Genomic DNA, 15,520 nt, shown 5'->3' with positions numbered 1-15,520 from the left:
CTGGCCTTTCTCTTCTCAGTACTTCAACACTCTGGAGAACAGCATCGTTAGTCTTTTTGTACTACTGACCACCGCAAAGTAAGACTTGCTCATCTACCACACACCATAACTCCTACTTTATACACCTGTGTCTCTAATAGTCTGAAATGTTTCATGCTCTTTGACTGTTGTGATTGTAATGCTCTCTCAAGACAGCATAGTGACTGTTGTGATTGTAATGCTCTCTCAAGACAGCATAGTGACTGTTGTGATTGTAATGCTCTCTCAAGACAGCATAGTGACTGTTGTGATTGTAATGCTCTCTCAAGACAGCATAGTGACTGTTGTGGTTGTAATGCTCTCTCAAGACAGCATAGTGACTGTTGTGATTGTAATGCTCTCTCAAGACAGCATAGTGACTGTTGTGGTTGTAATGCTCTCTCAAGACAGCATAGTGACTGTTGTGATTGTAATGCTCTCTCAAGACAGCGTAGTGACTGTTGTGGTTGTAATGCTCTCTCAAGACAGCATAGTGACTGTTGTGGTTGTAATGCTCTCTCAAGACAGAATAGTGACTGTTGAGATTGTAATGCTCTCTCAAGACAGCATAGTGACTGTTGTGATTGTAATGCTCTCTCAAGACAGCGTAGTGACTGTTGTGGTTGTAATGCCCTCTCAAGACAGCATAGTAACTGTTGTGGTTGTAATGCTCTCTCAAGACAGCATAGTGACTGTTGTGGTTGTAATGCTCTCTCAAGACAGCATAGTGACTGTTGTGATTGTAATGCTCTCTCAAGACAGCATAGTGACTGTTGTGATTGTAATGCTCTCTCAAGACAGCATAGTGACTGTTGAGATTGTAATACTCTCTCAAGACAGCATAGTGACTGTTGAGATTGTAATACTCTCTCAAGACAGCATAGTGACTGTTGAGATTGTAATACTCTCTCAAGACAGCATAGTGACTGTTGAGATTGTAATACTCTCTCAAGACAGCATAGTGACTGTTGAGATTGTAATACTCTCTCAAGACAGCATAGTGACTGTTGAGATTGTAATACTCTCTCAAAACAGCATAGTGACTGTTGAGATTGTAATACTCTCTCAAGACAGCATAGTGACTGTTGAGATTGTAATACTCTCTCAAGACAGCATAGTGACTGTTGAGATTGTAATACTCTCTCAAGACAGCATAGTGACTGTTGAGATTGTAATACTCTCTCAAGACAGTATAGTGACTGTTGTGATTGTAATACTCTCTCAAGACAGCATAGTGACTGTTGTGATTGTAATACTCTCTCAAGACAGCATAGTGACTGTTGAGATTGTAATACTCTCTCAAGACAGCATAGTGACTGTTGAGATTGTAATACTCTCTCAAGACAGCATAGTGACTGTTGAGATTGTAATACTCTCTCAAGACAGCATAGTGACTGTTGAGATTGTAATACTCTCTCAAGACAGCATAGTGACTGTTGAGATTGTAATACTCTCTCAAGACAGCATAGTGACTGTTGAGATTGTAATACTCTCTCAAGACAGCATAGTGACTGTTGAGATTGTAATACTCTCTCAAGACAGCATAGTGACTGTTGAGATTGTAATACTCTCTCAAGACAGCATAGTGACTGTTGAGATTGTAATACTCTCTCAAGACAGCATAGTGACTGTTGAGATTGTAATACTCTCTCAAGACAGCATAGTGACTGTTGAGATTGTAATACTCTCTCAAGACAGCATAGTGACTGTTGTGATTGTAATACTCTCTCAAGACAGCATAGTGACTGTTGTGATTGTAATACTCTCTCAAGACAGCATAGTGACTGTTGAGATTGTAATACTCTCTCAAGACAGCATAGTGACTGTTGTGATTGTAATACTCTCTCAAGACAGCATAGTGACTGTTGAGATTGTAATACTCTCTCAAGACAGCATAGTGACTGTTGAGATTGTAATACTCTCTCAAGACAGCATAGTGACTGTTGAGATTGTAATACTCTCTCAAGACAGCATAGTGACTGTTGTGATTGTAATACTCTCTCAAGACAGCATAGTGACTGTTGAGATTGTAATACTCTCTCAAGACAGCATAGTGACTGTTGTGATTGTAATACTCTCTCAAGACAGCATAGTGACTGTTGAGATTGTAATACTCTCTCAAGACAGCATAGTGACTGTTGAGATTGTAATACTCTCTCAAGACAGCATAGTGACTGTTGAGATTGTAATACTCTCTCAAGACAGCATAGTGACTGTTGAGATTGTAATACTCTCTCAAGACACCATAGTGACTGTTGAGATTGTAATACTCTCTCAAGACAGCATAGTGACTGTTGAGATTGTAATACTCTCTCAAGACAGCATAGTGACTGTTGAGATTGTAATACTCTCTCAAGACAGCATAGTGACTGTTGAGATTGTAATACTCTCTCAAGACAGCATAGTGACTGTTGAGATTGTAATACTCTCTCAAGACAGCATAGTGACTGTTGAGATTGTAATACTCTCTCAAGACAGCATAGTGACTGTTGAGATTGTAATACTCTCTCAAGACAGCATAGTGACTGTTGTGATTGTAATACTCTCTCAAGACAGCATAGTGACTGTTGAGATTGTAATACTCTCTCAAGACAGCATAGTGACTGTTGTGATTGTAATACTCTCTCAAGACAGCATAGTGACTGTTGAGATTGTAATACTCTCTCAAGACAGCATAGTGACTGTTGAGATTGTAATACTCTCAAGACAGCATAGTGACTGTTGAGATTGTAATACTCTCTCAAGACAGCATAGTGACTGTTGAGATTGTAATACTCTCTCAAGACAGCATAGTGACTGTTGAGATTGTAATACTCTCTCAAGACAGCATAGTGACTGTTGAGATTGTAATACTCTCTCAAGACAGAATAGTGACTGTTGAGATTGTAATACTCTCTCAAGACAGAATCAGTGGTGGAAAAAGTACCCAGTTGTCATACTTGAGTAAAAGTTAAGATACCTTAAAAGAAAATGAGTCACCCAGTAAAATACTACTTGAGTAAAAGTCTCAAAGTATTTGGTTTGAAATAAACTTCCTATATAGTATAAAAATAAGAGTATATACATTTTCAAATTCCTTATTCCTTTTATTTTGTTAAGGGTTGGCCAGGGGCACACTCCAACACTCAGACATAATTTACAAACGAAGCATGTGTGCTTGTCTTTTTCTTGTGGTCAAATCCCTGCCCAAAGTCAGGTGACCTAAGTGCTTCCAGATATGGAGCTGCAGGTCTGCCATATCTGCCATGTTTGCGCATATCTCTCCTATATGCAAATCTTTATGACAGTCATTTTACTTAAGGCCCTTGGAAATTACCTGCAAATCTGTAGTTATAAAAACATTCAAATGCAATATATCGATTTACAAATACAAATCAAAAGGTGTTAGTTTGTGGATAGTGAATTGCACTTGTAGATTGGTGATTTACATTTGTGGATTGTTGATTTACATTTGGCATGATATTGATTAGGGGTTGACCGATTAATCGGAATGGCTGATTAATTAGGGCCGATTTCAAGTTTTCATAACAATAGGAAATCGGTATTTTAGGATGCCTATTTTTTTATTTTATTTATTTTTTCACCTTTATTTAACTAGGCAAGTCAGTTAAGAACACATTCTTATTTTCAATGACGGCCTAGGAATGGTGAGTTAACTGCCTTGTTCAGGGGCAGAACGACAGATTTTTACCTTGTCAGCTCAGGGATTCAATCTTGCAACCTTACGGTTAACTAGTCCAACGCTCTAACCACCTGCCTCACAAGGAGCCTGCCTGTTACATGAATGCAGTAAGAAGCCAAGTTAAGTTGCTAGCTAGCATTACATTTTTCTTATAAAAAACAATCAATCAATCATAATCACTAGTTAACTACACATGGTTGATGATATTACTAGTTTATCTAAGCGTGTCCTGTGTTGCATATAATCAATGCGGTGCGCATTCGCGAAAAAGGATTGTCGTTGCTCCAACGTGTACCTAACCATAAATATCAATGCCTTTCTTAAAATCAATACACACAAGTATATATTTTTAAACCTGCATATTTAGCTAAAAGAAATCCAGGTTAGCAGGCAATATTAACCAGTTTAAATTGTGTCACTTCTCTCGTGTTCATTGCAGGCAGAGTCAGGGTATATGCAACAGTTTGGGCCGCCTGGCTCATTGCAAACTAATTTACCAGAATCTTACGTAATTATGACATAACATTGAAGTTTGTGCAATGTAACAGCAATATTTAGACTTAGGGATGCCACCCGTTAGATAATATACGGAACGGTTCCGTATTTCACTGAAAGAATTAACGTTTTGTTTTTGAAATGATAGTTTCCGGATTCGACCAGATTAATGACCTACGGCTCGTATTTCTGTGTGTTATGTTATAACTAAATCTATGATTTGATAGAGCAGTCTGACTGAGCGATGGTAGGCAGCAGCAGGCTCGTAAGCATTCATTCAAACAGCACTTTAGTGCGTTTCGCCAGCAGTTCTTCGCTGTGCTTCAAGCACTGCGCTGTTTATGACTTCAAGCCTATCAACTCCCGAGATTATGCTGGTGTAAACGATGTGAAATGCCTAGCTAGTTAGCGAGGTGTGCGCTGATAGCGTTTCAAACGTCACTCACTCTGAGACTTGGCTTAGTTGTTCCCCTTGCTCTTACGATGCTTCGAGGGTGGCTGTTGTCGATGTGTTCCTGGTTCGAGCCCAGGTTTGGAGCGAGGAGAGGGATGGAAGCTATACTGTTACACTGGCAATACTAAAGTGCCTATAAGAGCATCCAATAGTCCAAAGGTATATGAAATACAAATCGTATAGAGAGAAATGGTCCTATAATTCCTATAACAACTACCACCTAAAACTTCTTACCTAGGAATATTGAAGACTCATGTTAGAAGGAACCACCAGCTTTCATTTGCACTTTTACTTTCTTCTCCAACACTTTGTTTTTGCATTATTTAAACCAAATTGAACATGTTTCATTATTTATTTGAGGCAAAATTGATTTTATTGATATTAAGTTAAAATAAGTGTTCATTCAGTATTGTTGTAATTGTCATTATTACAAATAATTGTAAAAAGTCGGACGATTAATCGGTATCGGCTTTTTTTGGTCCTCCAATAATCGGTATTGGTATCGGCGTTGAAAAATCATAATCGGTCGACCTCTAATATTGATCCCATAAAGGAGCTCTCTCCTTCAGAGTGAATGGGAGTCTATGGGCGCTAGCTCAAAAACACAGCATTAGCACAAATTTCGTCAACATTATGTAAGACATTGCAAAGATTTGCAGAGATGTGAGATAATTAACTTGCTATCTGTAGTACCTTATAGCTTTGGAATTGTGACATTATGTACTTTCAAGGAAAATAGCCACGTTTCTCAACATATAGACTAACTTTGAGAAGGGATTGCTTGACGATGAACTTAGCAACCGCGTGGCACAGCATGACAATGTGAGTGCGATTGGTCGACAGTCTACTGGTTGGGGCGTTATACGTTCCTTCAGCCAATTAGATTCCTATCTTCTTTCTTTAATATCTTTGGCAATGGCATCATGCAATGCATCCTGGACTCCATTAAATTACACATTTCTCGAGGTAGGAATATCACAAAAATATGATCAATGGCTCATTCGAGAAAAGACATCCGAGTTATGACATCAGTCAGTATTGAAATCTGACATGTATGATAGACGTTTTTGCAATCTAAAAGTCATATTCCTATTAACTTCCAGTGTAGTGAGAGCGACTTTATCACTGTGCTTTGTCATACCAGCCGGATTTCTGCCTGTTTGAATGGCAATGACTCAGATACTCATGAAAACATGAAATGACCCAGGGCATCGATAGAACATCACTCAAAATGGGTGAACCTTTCCTTTAAGTACTTTACACCACTGAACAGCATAGTGCTTGCTGAGATTGTATTACTCTCAAGACAGTATAGTACCTAATGAGATTGCTGGTGTCCTGTTTCCTCTAGCTTCCCAGACGTGATGATGCCAGCATACTCGAGGAACCGCTGGTCCTGTGTCTTCTTCATCGTCTACCTTTCCATTGAACTCTATTTCATCATGAACCTGGTACACACACACACACAGACACACACACACACACACACACACACACACACACACATGCTGTTGTTTCCTCCCTGTCTACCCTTTGGCCATGGTTTGATAGTGTGTTTGTGTTGCAGCTTCTGGCAGTGGTGTTCGATACGTTTAACGGTGTTGAGAAGATGAAGTTTAAATCTCTGATGCTCCACAAACGCTCCGCTATCGACCATGCCTTCCAACTGCTGGTCAGCAGACAGGTACATACACACAACCAGGTAGTGTCGGTAAGCTGTTGTAACTTATGTGTAACTGTTGCATTTCGTGCATGTGTGTTTGCTCCTTAGAGGCCAATGGGTCTGTCTCTGAAGCAGTTTGATGGTCTAATGCGTTTCTACAGACCCCGTATGTCTGCCAGAGACCGCTTCCTCACATACAAGGCCCTAAACACTGCAGGAGCACCCATGCTCAGGTAACACACACACACATAGTGTATGAGCACACACATACTAGAAGTTTTTTTTTTTTAAAGAGGTGTGTGTGATGTTCTGTTGCAGCCTAGATGACTTCTATAAATTCTATGAAGTAATTGGCCTCAAATGGAAGGTAAGCCTAACACACACACAAATACACAGTTCGCATATGTCTCTGTGTGGATTTACCTATATCTATTCTCCCCTATTTATTTGGACAGTGAAGTAAACATTTTTACATTTGGCTTTATACTCCAGCATTTTGGATTTGAGATCAAATGTTTCAAATTAATTTCTCCTTTTATTCTGGGGTGTTTTCATACATGCACCACATGACCAAAGGTACGTGGACACCTGCTCGTCGAACATCTCATTCCAAAATCATTGGCATTAATATGGAGTTGGTCCTCCCTTTGCTGCTATAACAGCCTCCACTCTTCTGGGAAGGTTTTCCACTAGATGTCAGAACATTGCTGCAGGGACTTGCGTCCATTCAGCCACAAGAGCATTAGTGAGGTCGGCACTGATTTTGGGTGATTTTGCCTGGCTCGCAGTCGGTGTTCCAATTCATCCTAAAGGTGTTCGATGGGGTTGAGGTCAGCAAGTTGGTTAGGACATCTACTTTGTGCCTGACACAAGTCATTTTTCCAAAAATTGTTTACAGACAGATTATTTCACTTATAATTAACTGTGTCACAATTCCAGTGGGTCAGTTTACATACACTAGGTTGACTGTGCCTTTAAAAATCTTGGGAAATTCCAGAAAATTATTTCATGGCTTTAGAAGTGTCTGATAGGCTAATTGACATCATTTGAGTCAATTGGAGGTGTACCTGTGGATGTATTTCAAGGCCAACCTTCAAACTCAGTGCCTCTTTGCTTGACATCCTAGGAAAATGAAAAGAAATCAGCCAAGACCTCAGGGAAAAAAATTGTAGACCTCCACAAGTCTGGTTCATCCTTGGGAGTAATTTCCAAACACCTGAAGGTACCACGTTCATCTGTACAAACAATAGTATGCAAGTATAAACACCATAGGACCATTCAGCCGTCATACTGCTCAGGGAGGAGACGCGTTCTGTCTCCTAGAGATGAACGTACTTTGGTGCGAAAAGTGCAAATCAATCCCAGAACAACAGAAATGGACCGTGTGAAGATGCTGGAGGAAACAGGTACAAAACTATCTATATCCACAGTAAAATGAGTCCTATATCGACACAACCTGAAAGGCCACTCAGCAAGGAAGAAGCCACTGCTCCAAAACCGCCATAAAAAAGCCAGACTACGGTTTGCAACTGCACATGGGGACAAAGATCATACTTTTTGGAACAATGTCCTGTGGTCTGATGAAACAAAAATAGAACTGTTTGGCCATAATGACCATCATTATGTTTGGAAGAAAAAGGGGGAGGCTTACAAGCCGAAGAACACCATCCCAACCATGAAGCACGGTGATGACAGCATCATGTTGTGGGGGTGCTTTGCTGCAGGAGGTACCGGTGCACTTCACAAAATAGATGGCATCATGAGGCAGGAAAGTTATGTGGATATATTGTAGCAACATCTCAAGACATCAGTCAGAAAGTTAAAGCTTGGTCACAAATGGGTCTTCCAAATGAACAATGACACCAAGCATACTTCCAAAGTTGTGACAAAATGGCTTAAGGACAACAAAGTAAAGGTATTGGAGTGGCCATCACAAAGCCCTGACCTCAATCCCATAGAAAATGTGCGGGCAGAACTGGAAAAGCTTGTGCGAGCAAGGAGGCCTACAAACCTGACTCAGTTACACCAGCTCTGTCAGGAGGAATGGGCCAAAATTCACCCAACTTATTGTGGGAAGCTTGTGGAAGGCTACCCGAAACGTTTGACCCAAGTTAAACCATTTTAAAGGCAATGCTACCGATACTAATTGAGTGTATGTAAACTTCTGACCCACTGGGAATGTGATGAAAGAAATAAAAGCTGAAATGAATCATTCTCCCTACTATTATTCTGACATTTCACATTCTTAAAATAAAGTAGTGATCCTAACTCACCGAAGACAGGGAATTTTTACCAGGATTAAATGTCAGGAATTGTGAAAAACTGAGTTTAAATGTATTTGGCTAAGGTGTATGTAAACTTCCACCTCCAACTGTATGTATGAAACATTTGGTCTCCAATCCAAAATGCTGGAATATAGAGCCAAATGAAAAGTTTTAGCTCCATTGTCCAAATAAATATGTAGGGGAGTGTGTGTATATATATATATATATATATATATATATATATATATATATATATATATATGTGTGTGTGTATGTAAATATACACCTCACTGATATGTGCCTGCCTGCGTGCGTGTGATTGTACTCTGTAGGCACGGCGGAGCGGGGAACACTGGTTTGATGATCTTCCACACACTACTTTTCTTATCTTCAAAGGTGACTTGTATTTTTCTCTTCTTTCTTCCATCGCATCCACTGCTGTGGTCCTCTCCTCTTATCTGAGGTGACTCAGACTGACTGACATCATTCTGTTACTGTTTCTACCAGGCATCAACCTGCTGGTCAAGTCTAATGCCTTCCAGTACACCATGTGTAAGTGGACATCCATTATTAGTAGTATTAGCTATAGTACTATCATCTGGGTTGTAAACCTAGGACCAAATTTAACTCTTGGACGGGACTAACCCTAGGACACATTTAACTCTCCTCTCTCTCCTCTGTAGATGTGGTGGTGGCCGTCAACGGAGTGTGGATCCTCGTAGAAACCTACATGTTGAATAGTAACTAGACCTATTCCCAGACTATTAAGTACTTTTAATGCAGATTCCCTATTTTGCATGATTTTTAATTCAGGACTAGGCTTAATCTGGGTCCAGGAAATCGTCCCTAAGTGTCAAGTAGAGGCCAAAAAGTTGAACAGTAAGGTTGTTTCTGCTCTCTGTCCCCTCCCTCTGCAGGTGGATTCTCCTCGTCCAGAATAGTCCCCTGGAGCTACATTGTCTTCCTCACCAGTAAGATCACGCACATACAGATACACAGAGAGCCACATCCTTTTCGTCACTAGTGAGAACACATTTTTACTCCGCTCGCTCTCTTTTTCAATCTCTAGTCTATGGGGTGGAGGTGTTGTTGAAGGTAACAGGCATGGGACCGTTGGCCTACTTCAGCTCTGGCTGGAACCTGTGAGTACTGACCATTAAACCCTTAATAAAGCCTTAACCCTAACCCTCAACCCTTAACTTGTCCAATGAGTTTATTCAGTAGCATAACAGCCATCATTGTCTCTGTGTTCGCCTCACCAGGTTTGACTTCTTTGTGACGGTGTTTGCCTTTCTGGGCTTGATTGCTCTGGCCTTCGACATGGAGCCCTTCTACTTCATTGTGGTGCTCAGACCACTGCAGCTACTCAGGTGGGTTACCACGACAACACGCACGTATTTTGTCAGCGGGGCAATTTGTTTGTGTGGGTATTTTGTTTAGGTGCATATATGTGTGTTACCGGTATGTAGATTCATAAATATTGTGTTGATCATCACGTCTATTAGGTTGTAAGTGTGTGTGTGTGTGTGTGTGTGTGTGTGTGTGTGTGTGTGTGTGTGTGTGTGTGTGTGTGTGTGTGTGTGTGTGCGTGTGAACTCTCTCTCTTAGGTTGTTTAAGATAAAGCAGAGGTATCGTAACGTGTTGGACACCATGTTTGAACTCTTCCCGAGGATGGCAAGGTAACAACTTTTCCCCCTGAACGATAACCCACCATATTTATATACAACACATGTACAGTTGAAGTCGGAAGTTTACATACATTTAGGTTGGAGTCATTAAAACTCATTTTTCAACCAGTCCATACATTTCTTGTTAACAAACTATAGTTTTGTCAAGTCGGTTAGGACATCTACTTTGTGCCTGACACAAGTAATATTTCCAACAATTGTTTACAGACAGATTAGATTATTTCACTTATAATTAACTGTATCACAATTCCAGTGGTTCAGAAGTTTACATACACTAAGTTGGCTGTGCCTTTAAACAGCTTGGAAAATTCCAGAAAAGAATGTCATGGCTTTAGAAGCTTCTGATTGACAACATTTGAGTCAATTGGAGAAGTACCTGTGGATGTATTTCAAGGCCTACCTTCAAACTCAGTGCCTCTTTGATTGACATGGGAAAATCAAAAGAAATCAGCCAAGACCTCAGAAAAAAATTGTAGACCTCCACAAGTCTGGTTCATCATTGGGAGCAATTTCCAAATGCCTTAAGGTTTGTTCATCTCTCCAAACAATAGTATGCAAGTCTAAACACCATGGGATCACGCAGCCGTCATACCGCTCAGGAAGGAAGTTCCAAAGTTGTGGCAAAATGGCTTACGGACAACAAAGTCAAGGTATTGGAGTGGCCATCACAAAGCCCTGACCTCAATCCTATAGAGAATGTGTGGGCAGAACTGAAAAGGCCTGTGCGAGCAAGGATGCCTAGAAACCTGACTCAGTTACACCAGCTCTGTCAGGAGGAATGGGGCCAAAATTCACCCAACTTATTGTGGGAAGCTTGTGGAAGGCTACCCGAAACGTTTGACCCAAGTTAAACAATTTAAAGGCAATGCTTCCAAATACTAATTGAGTGTATGTACACTTCTGACCCACTGGGAATGTGATGAAAGAAATAAAAGCTCAAATAAATATTTCTCTCTACTATTCTGACATTTCACATTCTTAAAGTAAAGTGGTGATCCTAAAACAGGGACTTTTTTACAAGGATTAAATGTCAGGAATTGTGAAAAAATGAGTTTAAATGTATTTGGCTACGGTGCATGTGAACTTCCACCTTCAACTCTATGAACCTTGTGTAAGAACCTACTTAATAAAAACTTGTATGTTTTCTCAGCCTGGGGCTGACATTGATCATCTTCTACTACTCCTTTGCCATTGTGGGGATGGAGTTCTTCGCTGATGTAGTTTACCCTAACTGCTGCAAGTGAGTCACGCATATACTCTTACACCCAGTTCACTCACACACTAATTTGTCAGTCTAACCTGACACTTTGTTCGAAGCAGAGCCTACCACAGACTAAGAATACTAGAAAAGATATTGGTGCTCCAGTAATATGACGGCCACCTTGGTCAGGGTGGTTCACCTGGGTTTCAGTTTGTCTCTCTTCTATCTCTCGTACTCACAGTACCAGTACAGTAGCAGATTCATACAGGCAGATCAATGTGACCATAGGCAATAGGACGGTGCTGGATGAAGGTTACTACTATCTCAACAACTTCGACAACATTCTCAGCAGCTTTGGTAAACACACACACAGTCGTCAATACTAGGCAGTTCCCTATATACTATTTTGTTATATAATAAACGGATAGATTTTGATGTGGGATTCAGCATCTCTCTCTCTCTCTCTCTGCAGTGACTCTGTTTGAGCTGACTGTGGTAAACAACTGGTACATCACCATGGTAAGACTCTTCCTTCTCACACTGTATGCTGCCTGTCACCTGTCTGATTAAACCTCTGCTGCTGCCTGACTGTCAAGCTTGTCCAAGTTACTGAGGTTGATTCACAGCTGCTGTCCCCTACCCAACAGGAAGGAGTGACCTCTATGACAACTCACTGGAGCCGCCTATACTTCATGACCTTCTACATTGTCACCATGGTGAGAGTTGTGTGTGTGTGCCTGCGTGTGTGCGTGCGTGTGTGTAATTTTCTCTGTCCTCTCTAGGTGGTGATGACCATCATCGTTGCCTTCATCCTGGATGCGTTTGTGTTCCGTATGAACTACAGCCGGAAGAACAAAGAACCACTGTTAGATCCTGAGGGTAAGTGTGTGCATGCGTGCAATGAAAAATGTTAGTAAAATGAGAACGGTATAGTGTTTGAGATGTGTGTAACGATGGTGTGTTTGTGTGTTGTAGATGAGAACGGTATAGTGTTTGAGATGTGTGTTTGTGTGTTGTAGATGAGAACGGTATAGTGTTTGAGATGTGTGTTTGTGTGTTGTAGATGAGAACGGTATAGTGTTTGAGATGTGTGTTTGTGTGTTGTAGATGAGAACGGTATAGTGTTTGAGATGTGTGTTTGTGTGTTGTAGATGAGAACGGTATAGTGTTTGAGATGTGTGTTTGTGTGTTGTAGATCAGAACGGTATAGTGTTTGAGATGTGTGTTGTAGATGAGAACGGTATAGTGTTTGAGATGTGTGTTTGTGTGTTGTAGATGAGAACGGTATAGTGTTTGAGATGTGTGTTTGTGTGTTGTAGATGAGAACGGTATAGTGTTTGAGATGTGTGTTGTAGATGAGAACGGTATAGTGTTTGAGATGTGTGTTTGTGTGTTGTAGATGAGAACGGTATAGTGTTTGAGATGTGTGTTGTAGATGAGAACGGTATAGTGTTTGAGATGTGTGTTTGTGTGTTGTAGATGAGAACGGTATAGTGTTTGAGATGTGTGTTGTAGATGAGAACGGTATAGTGTTTGAGATGTGTGTTTGTGTGTTGTAGATCAGAACGGTATAGTGTTTGAGATGTGTGTTGTAGATGAGAACGGTATAGTGTTTGAGATGTGTGTTTGTGTGTTGTAGATGAGAACGGTATAGTGTTTGAGATGTGTGTTTGTGTGTTGTAGATCAGAACGGTATAGTGTTTGAGATGTGTGTTGTAGATGAGAACGGTATAGTGTTTGAGATGTGTGTTTGTGTGTTGTAGATCAGAACGGTATAGTGTTTGAGATGTGTGTTTGTGTGTTGTAGATCAGAACGGTATAGTGTTTGAGATGTGTGTTTGTGTGTTGTAGATCAGAACGGTATAGTGTTTGAGATGTGTGTTTGTGTGTTGTAGATCAGAACGGTATAGTGTTTGAGATGTGTGTTGTAGATGAGAACGGTATAGTGTTTGAGATGTGTGTTTGTGTGTTGTAGATCAGAACGGTATAGTGTTTGAGATGTGTGTTTGTGTGTGTTGTAGATCAGAACGGTATAGTGTTTGAGATGTGTGTTGTAGATGAGAACGGTATAGTGTTTGAGATGTGTGTTGTAGATGAGAACGGTATAGTGTTTGAGATGTGTGTTGTAGATGAGAACGGTATAGTGTTTGAGATGTGTGTTTGTGTGTTGTAGATCAGAACGGTATAGTGTTTGAGATGTGTGTTGTAGATGAGAACGGTATAGTGTTTGAGATGTGTGTTTGTGTGTTGTAGATCAGAACGGTATAGTGTTTGAGATGTGTGTTGTAGATGAGAACGGTATAGTGTTTGAGGCAGAGGTGAGTCGTGACGAGGCGTTGGCTACTCTGGAGCTTTATAAGCAGACGTGCCCTGGACTCTCCTCACTCAACTCTCTACAGGGAGTACTGGTGGCCATGGACCGCAGCGGGGTGAGAACACACACAGACCTACACTCACAAATAGACAGACACACACACTTACTCACACAGCTTCACAAACCTTCCCCGTCCTACACTCTCAAAAATATAGACTGGTGTGTGTGTGTGTAGAGCTCGTTTCTGGTGTACCTGGGTCGGAGGTCGCGGACCAAGAGTGACCTCAGCATGAAGATGTATGAGGAAGAGATCCAGGTGAGCCTCGTGCTGCCATGACAACCAGAATCCTGCTGACTGCTCAATGCTAGATTTGTCACTTTAAATAAGACTTTAGCTAACGTGACCTAGCTACAAAGGTGATGTTAATCTTGCCTTTTTATCAGAGGAGGCTGGTGGAACGATTACTAGGAAGACAGGTTCAGTGTAAAGACTGGAATGGAATGAATGGACCAGTATCAAACATATACTTTGTTCCATTACAATGAGCAGGTCCACCTAGAGTGCCTCCTACCAGCTTCTTCTGCTGTCTAGCAAATTGGATTACAAATTTGTATATTTCTGATGTCAGCTGTGACAAGAAAAATTGTATGATTAATGTGTTATTGGTGTGTGTACAGGAGTGGTATGCTGAGTACTCCAGAGAGAACCTACCCCAGTCAGACCAAAGCCTCGTAGAAAGAGAGCTGGAAATCCCTCCTCCCTGCCCTGACCCTGAACCTCAACCCAACTCACAAGGACCACTTAGTATTAACTAACACTCACTCACTGTTTCGCTCTCTCTCTCTTACACACACACACCTCTTTAACTTCAGTCATCATGTCACAGAGCACTCTGTGAACTTAATGGTGATTGTCTTCCACAATGACAAGACCGATAACCCCTCAAGTCTCTATGTCTGTCTCCTTCCCTTCTTCCCCCTCCTCCCATCCTGAGGAAGTGTACTCCAGCAGCTTGGTCGGACAGTTGTGATGTGGACAGATGTGATGGTGTCACTGAACTAGAGCCTGGATCCTGGACCTGTTGAGATGCAGCAGGGATTTATGTTGATATGAATCATGTTCTCTATCTGAATGGATCTGTGTTCAAACAGGTTTAACAGCATTATCTAACCCCAACCCTGACAGGACCTTAGTTTGCTGATGCATTGACAGTCGAAGCAGAGCATCGATTTAGGGGTTAACGGGCAGGGTTTTAAGGGTCAGAGTTAGGCCCTCTAGCTGTGAGACAGAGCTAATGTTCAAGGCCAACACCGGAGTACGAGGAGCCACTAGAATTTTGAATTTCACACTGCTCTTCTTCACTGCTCTGACCACAGAGAGTACACACGTCTGGACAGTGAAAGGACACATACCTGTAGGTGAATACCAGGCTGCCTGTAGATACGTACAAACTCACACGATCCAGCTCCGTCTGCCAGCACTAGGCTAAGCCCCCTCAACAGCCACTATGCCCACCCACCCAACACACACCTCAAACCCCTGCACATGTCCAGTAACCTATAATATCTCCTAGCCAGCGTTTGAACAAACCTAAGAGAAGACTTTACTTTTATAACTTGTTATTCTGTAAGTGTATTATAATGTATTTGGTGTATTAAATGAGGAATCATTTAAATACATTGTTCACTTTGCCAAGTGTATTTGTGTAGCTACCTTTGCTTTAAAGTGGCAGGGCTCAG

At 41.1% G+C, this 15,520-nt stretch overlaps 1 protein-coding gene across 25 annotated transcripts in view; it reads left to right on the top strand.

Annotated features, from left to right (window-relative positions):
- LOC118393288 (two pore channel protein 1-like) overlaps positions 1-15,467 on the top strand; it is a 27,662-nt gene extending 12,195 nt beyond the window's left edge. For 3 of the 25 annotated variants that reach the window (XM_035785836.2, XM_035785835.2, XM_035785841.1), the window contains exons 8-27: positions 20-78; positions 6,001-6,100; positions 6,217-6,333; positions 6,421-6,545; positions 6,631-6,679; positions 8,909-8,972; positions 9,084-9,128; positions 9,260-9,316; positions 9,494-9,547; positions 9,646-9,718; positions 9,839-9,946; positions 10,185-10,256; positions 11,416-11,505; positions 11,708-11,823; positions 11,939-11,985; positions 12,114-12,182; positions 12,249-12,345; positions 13,756-13,895; positions 14,016-14,096; positions 14,459-15,467. In XM_035785836.2, coding sequence (XP_035641729.1) covers positions 20-78; positions 6,001-6,100; positions 6,217-6,333; positions 6,421-6,545; positions 6,631-6,679; positions 8,909-8,972; positions 9,084-9,128; positions 9,260-9,316; positions 9,494-9,547; positions 9,646-9,718; positions 9,839-9,946; positions 10,185-10,256; positions 11,416-11,505; positions 11,708-11,823; positions 11,939-11,985; positions 12,114-12,182; positions 12,249-12,345; positions 13,756-13,895; positions 14,016-14,096; positions 14,459-14,596 — 1,701 coding nt within the window. In that variant the 3' untranslated portion in view covers positions 14,597-15,467. The other 22 variants (XR_008063966.1, XR_008063965.1, XM_052461583.1 and 19 more) reach the window with 22 other exon arrangements.
- The last annotated feature ends 53 nt before the right edge of the window (positions 15,468-15,520 follow it).

Source organism: Oncorhynchus keta, chromosome 14 (genome assembly GCF_023373465.1).
Source record: "Oncorhynchus keta strain PuntledgeMale-10-30-2019 chromosome 14, Oket_V2, whole genome shotgun sequence".
NCBI lineage: Eukaryota > Metazoa > Chordata > Actinopteri > Salmoniformes > Salmonidae > Oncorhynchus > Oncorhynchus keta.
This window is presented reverse-complemented; position numbering and strand designations above follow the sequence as displayed.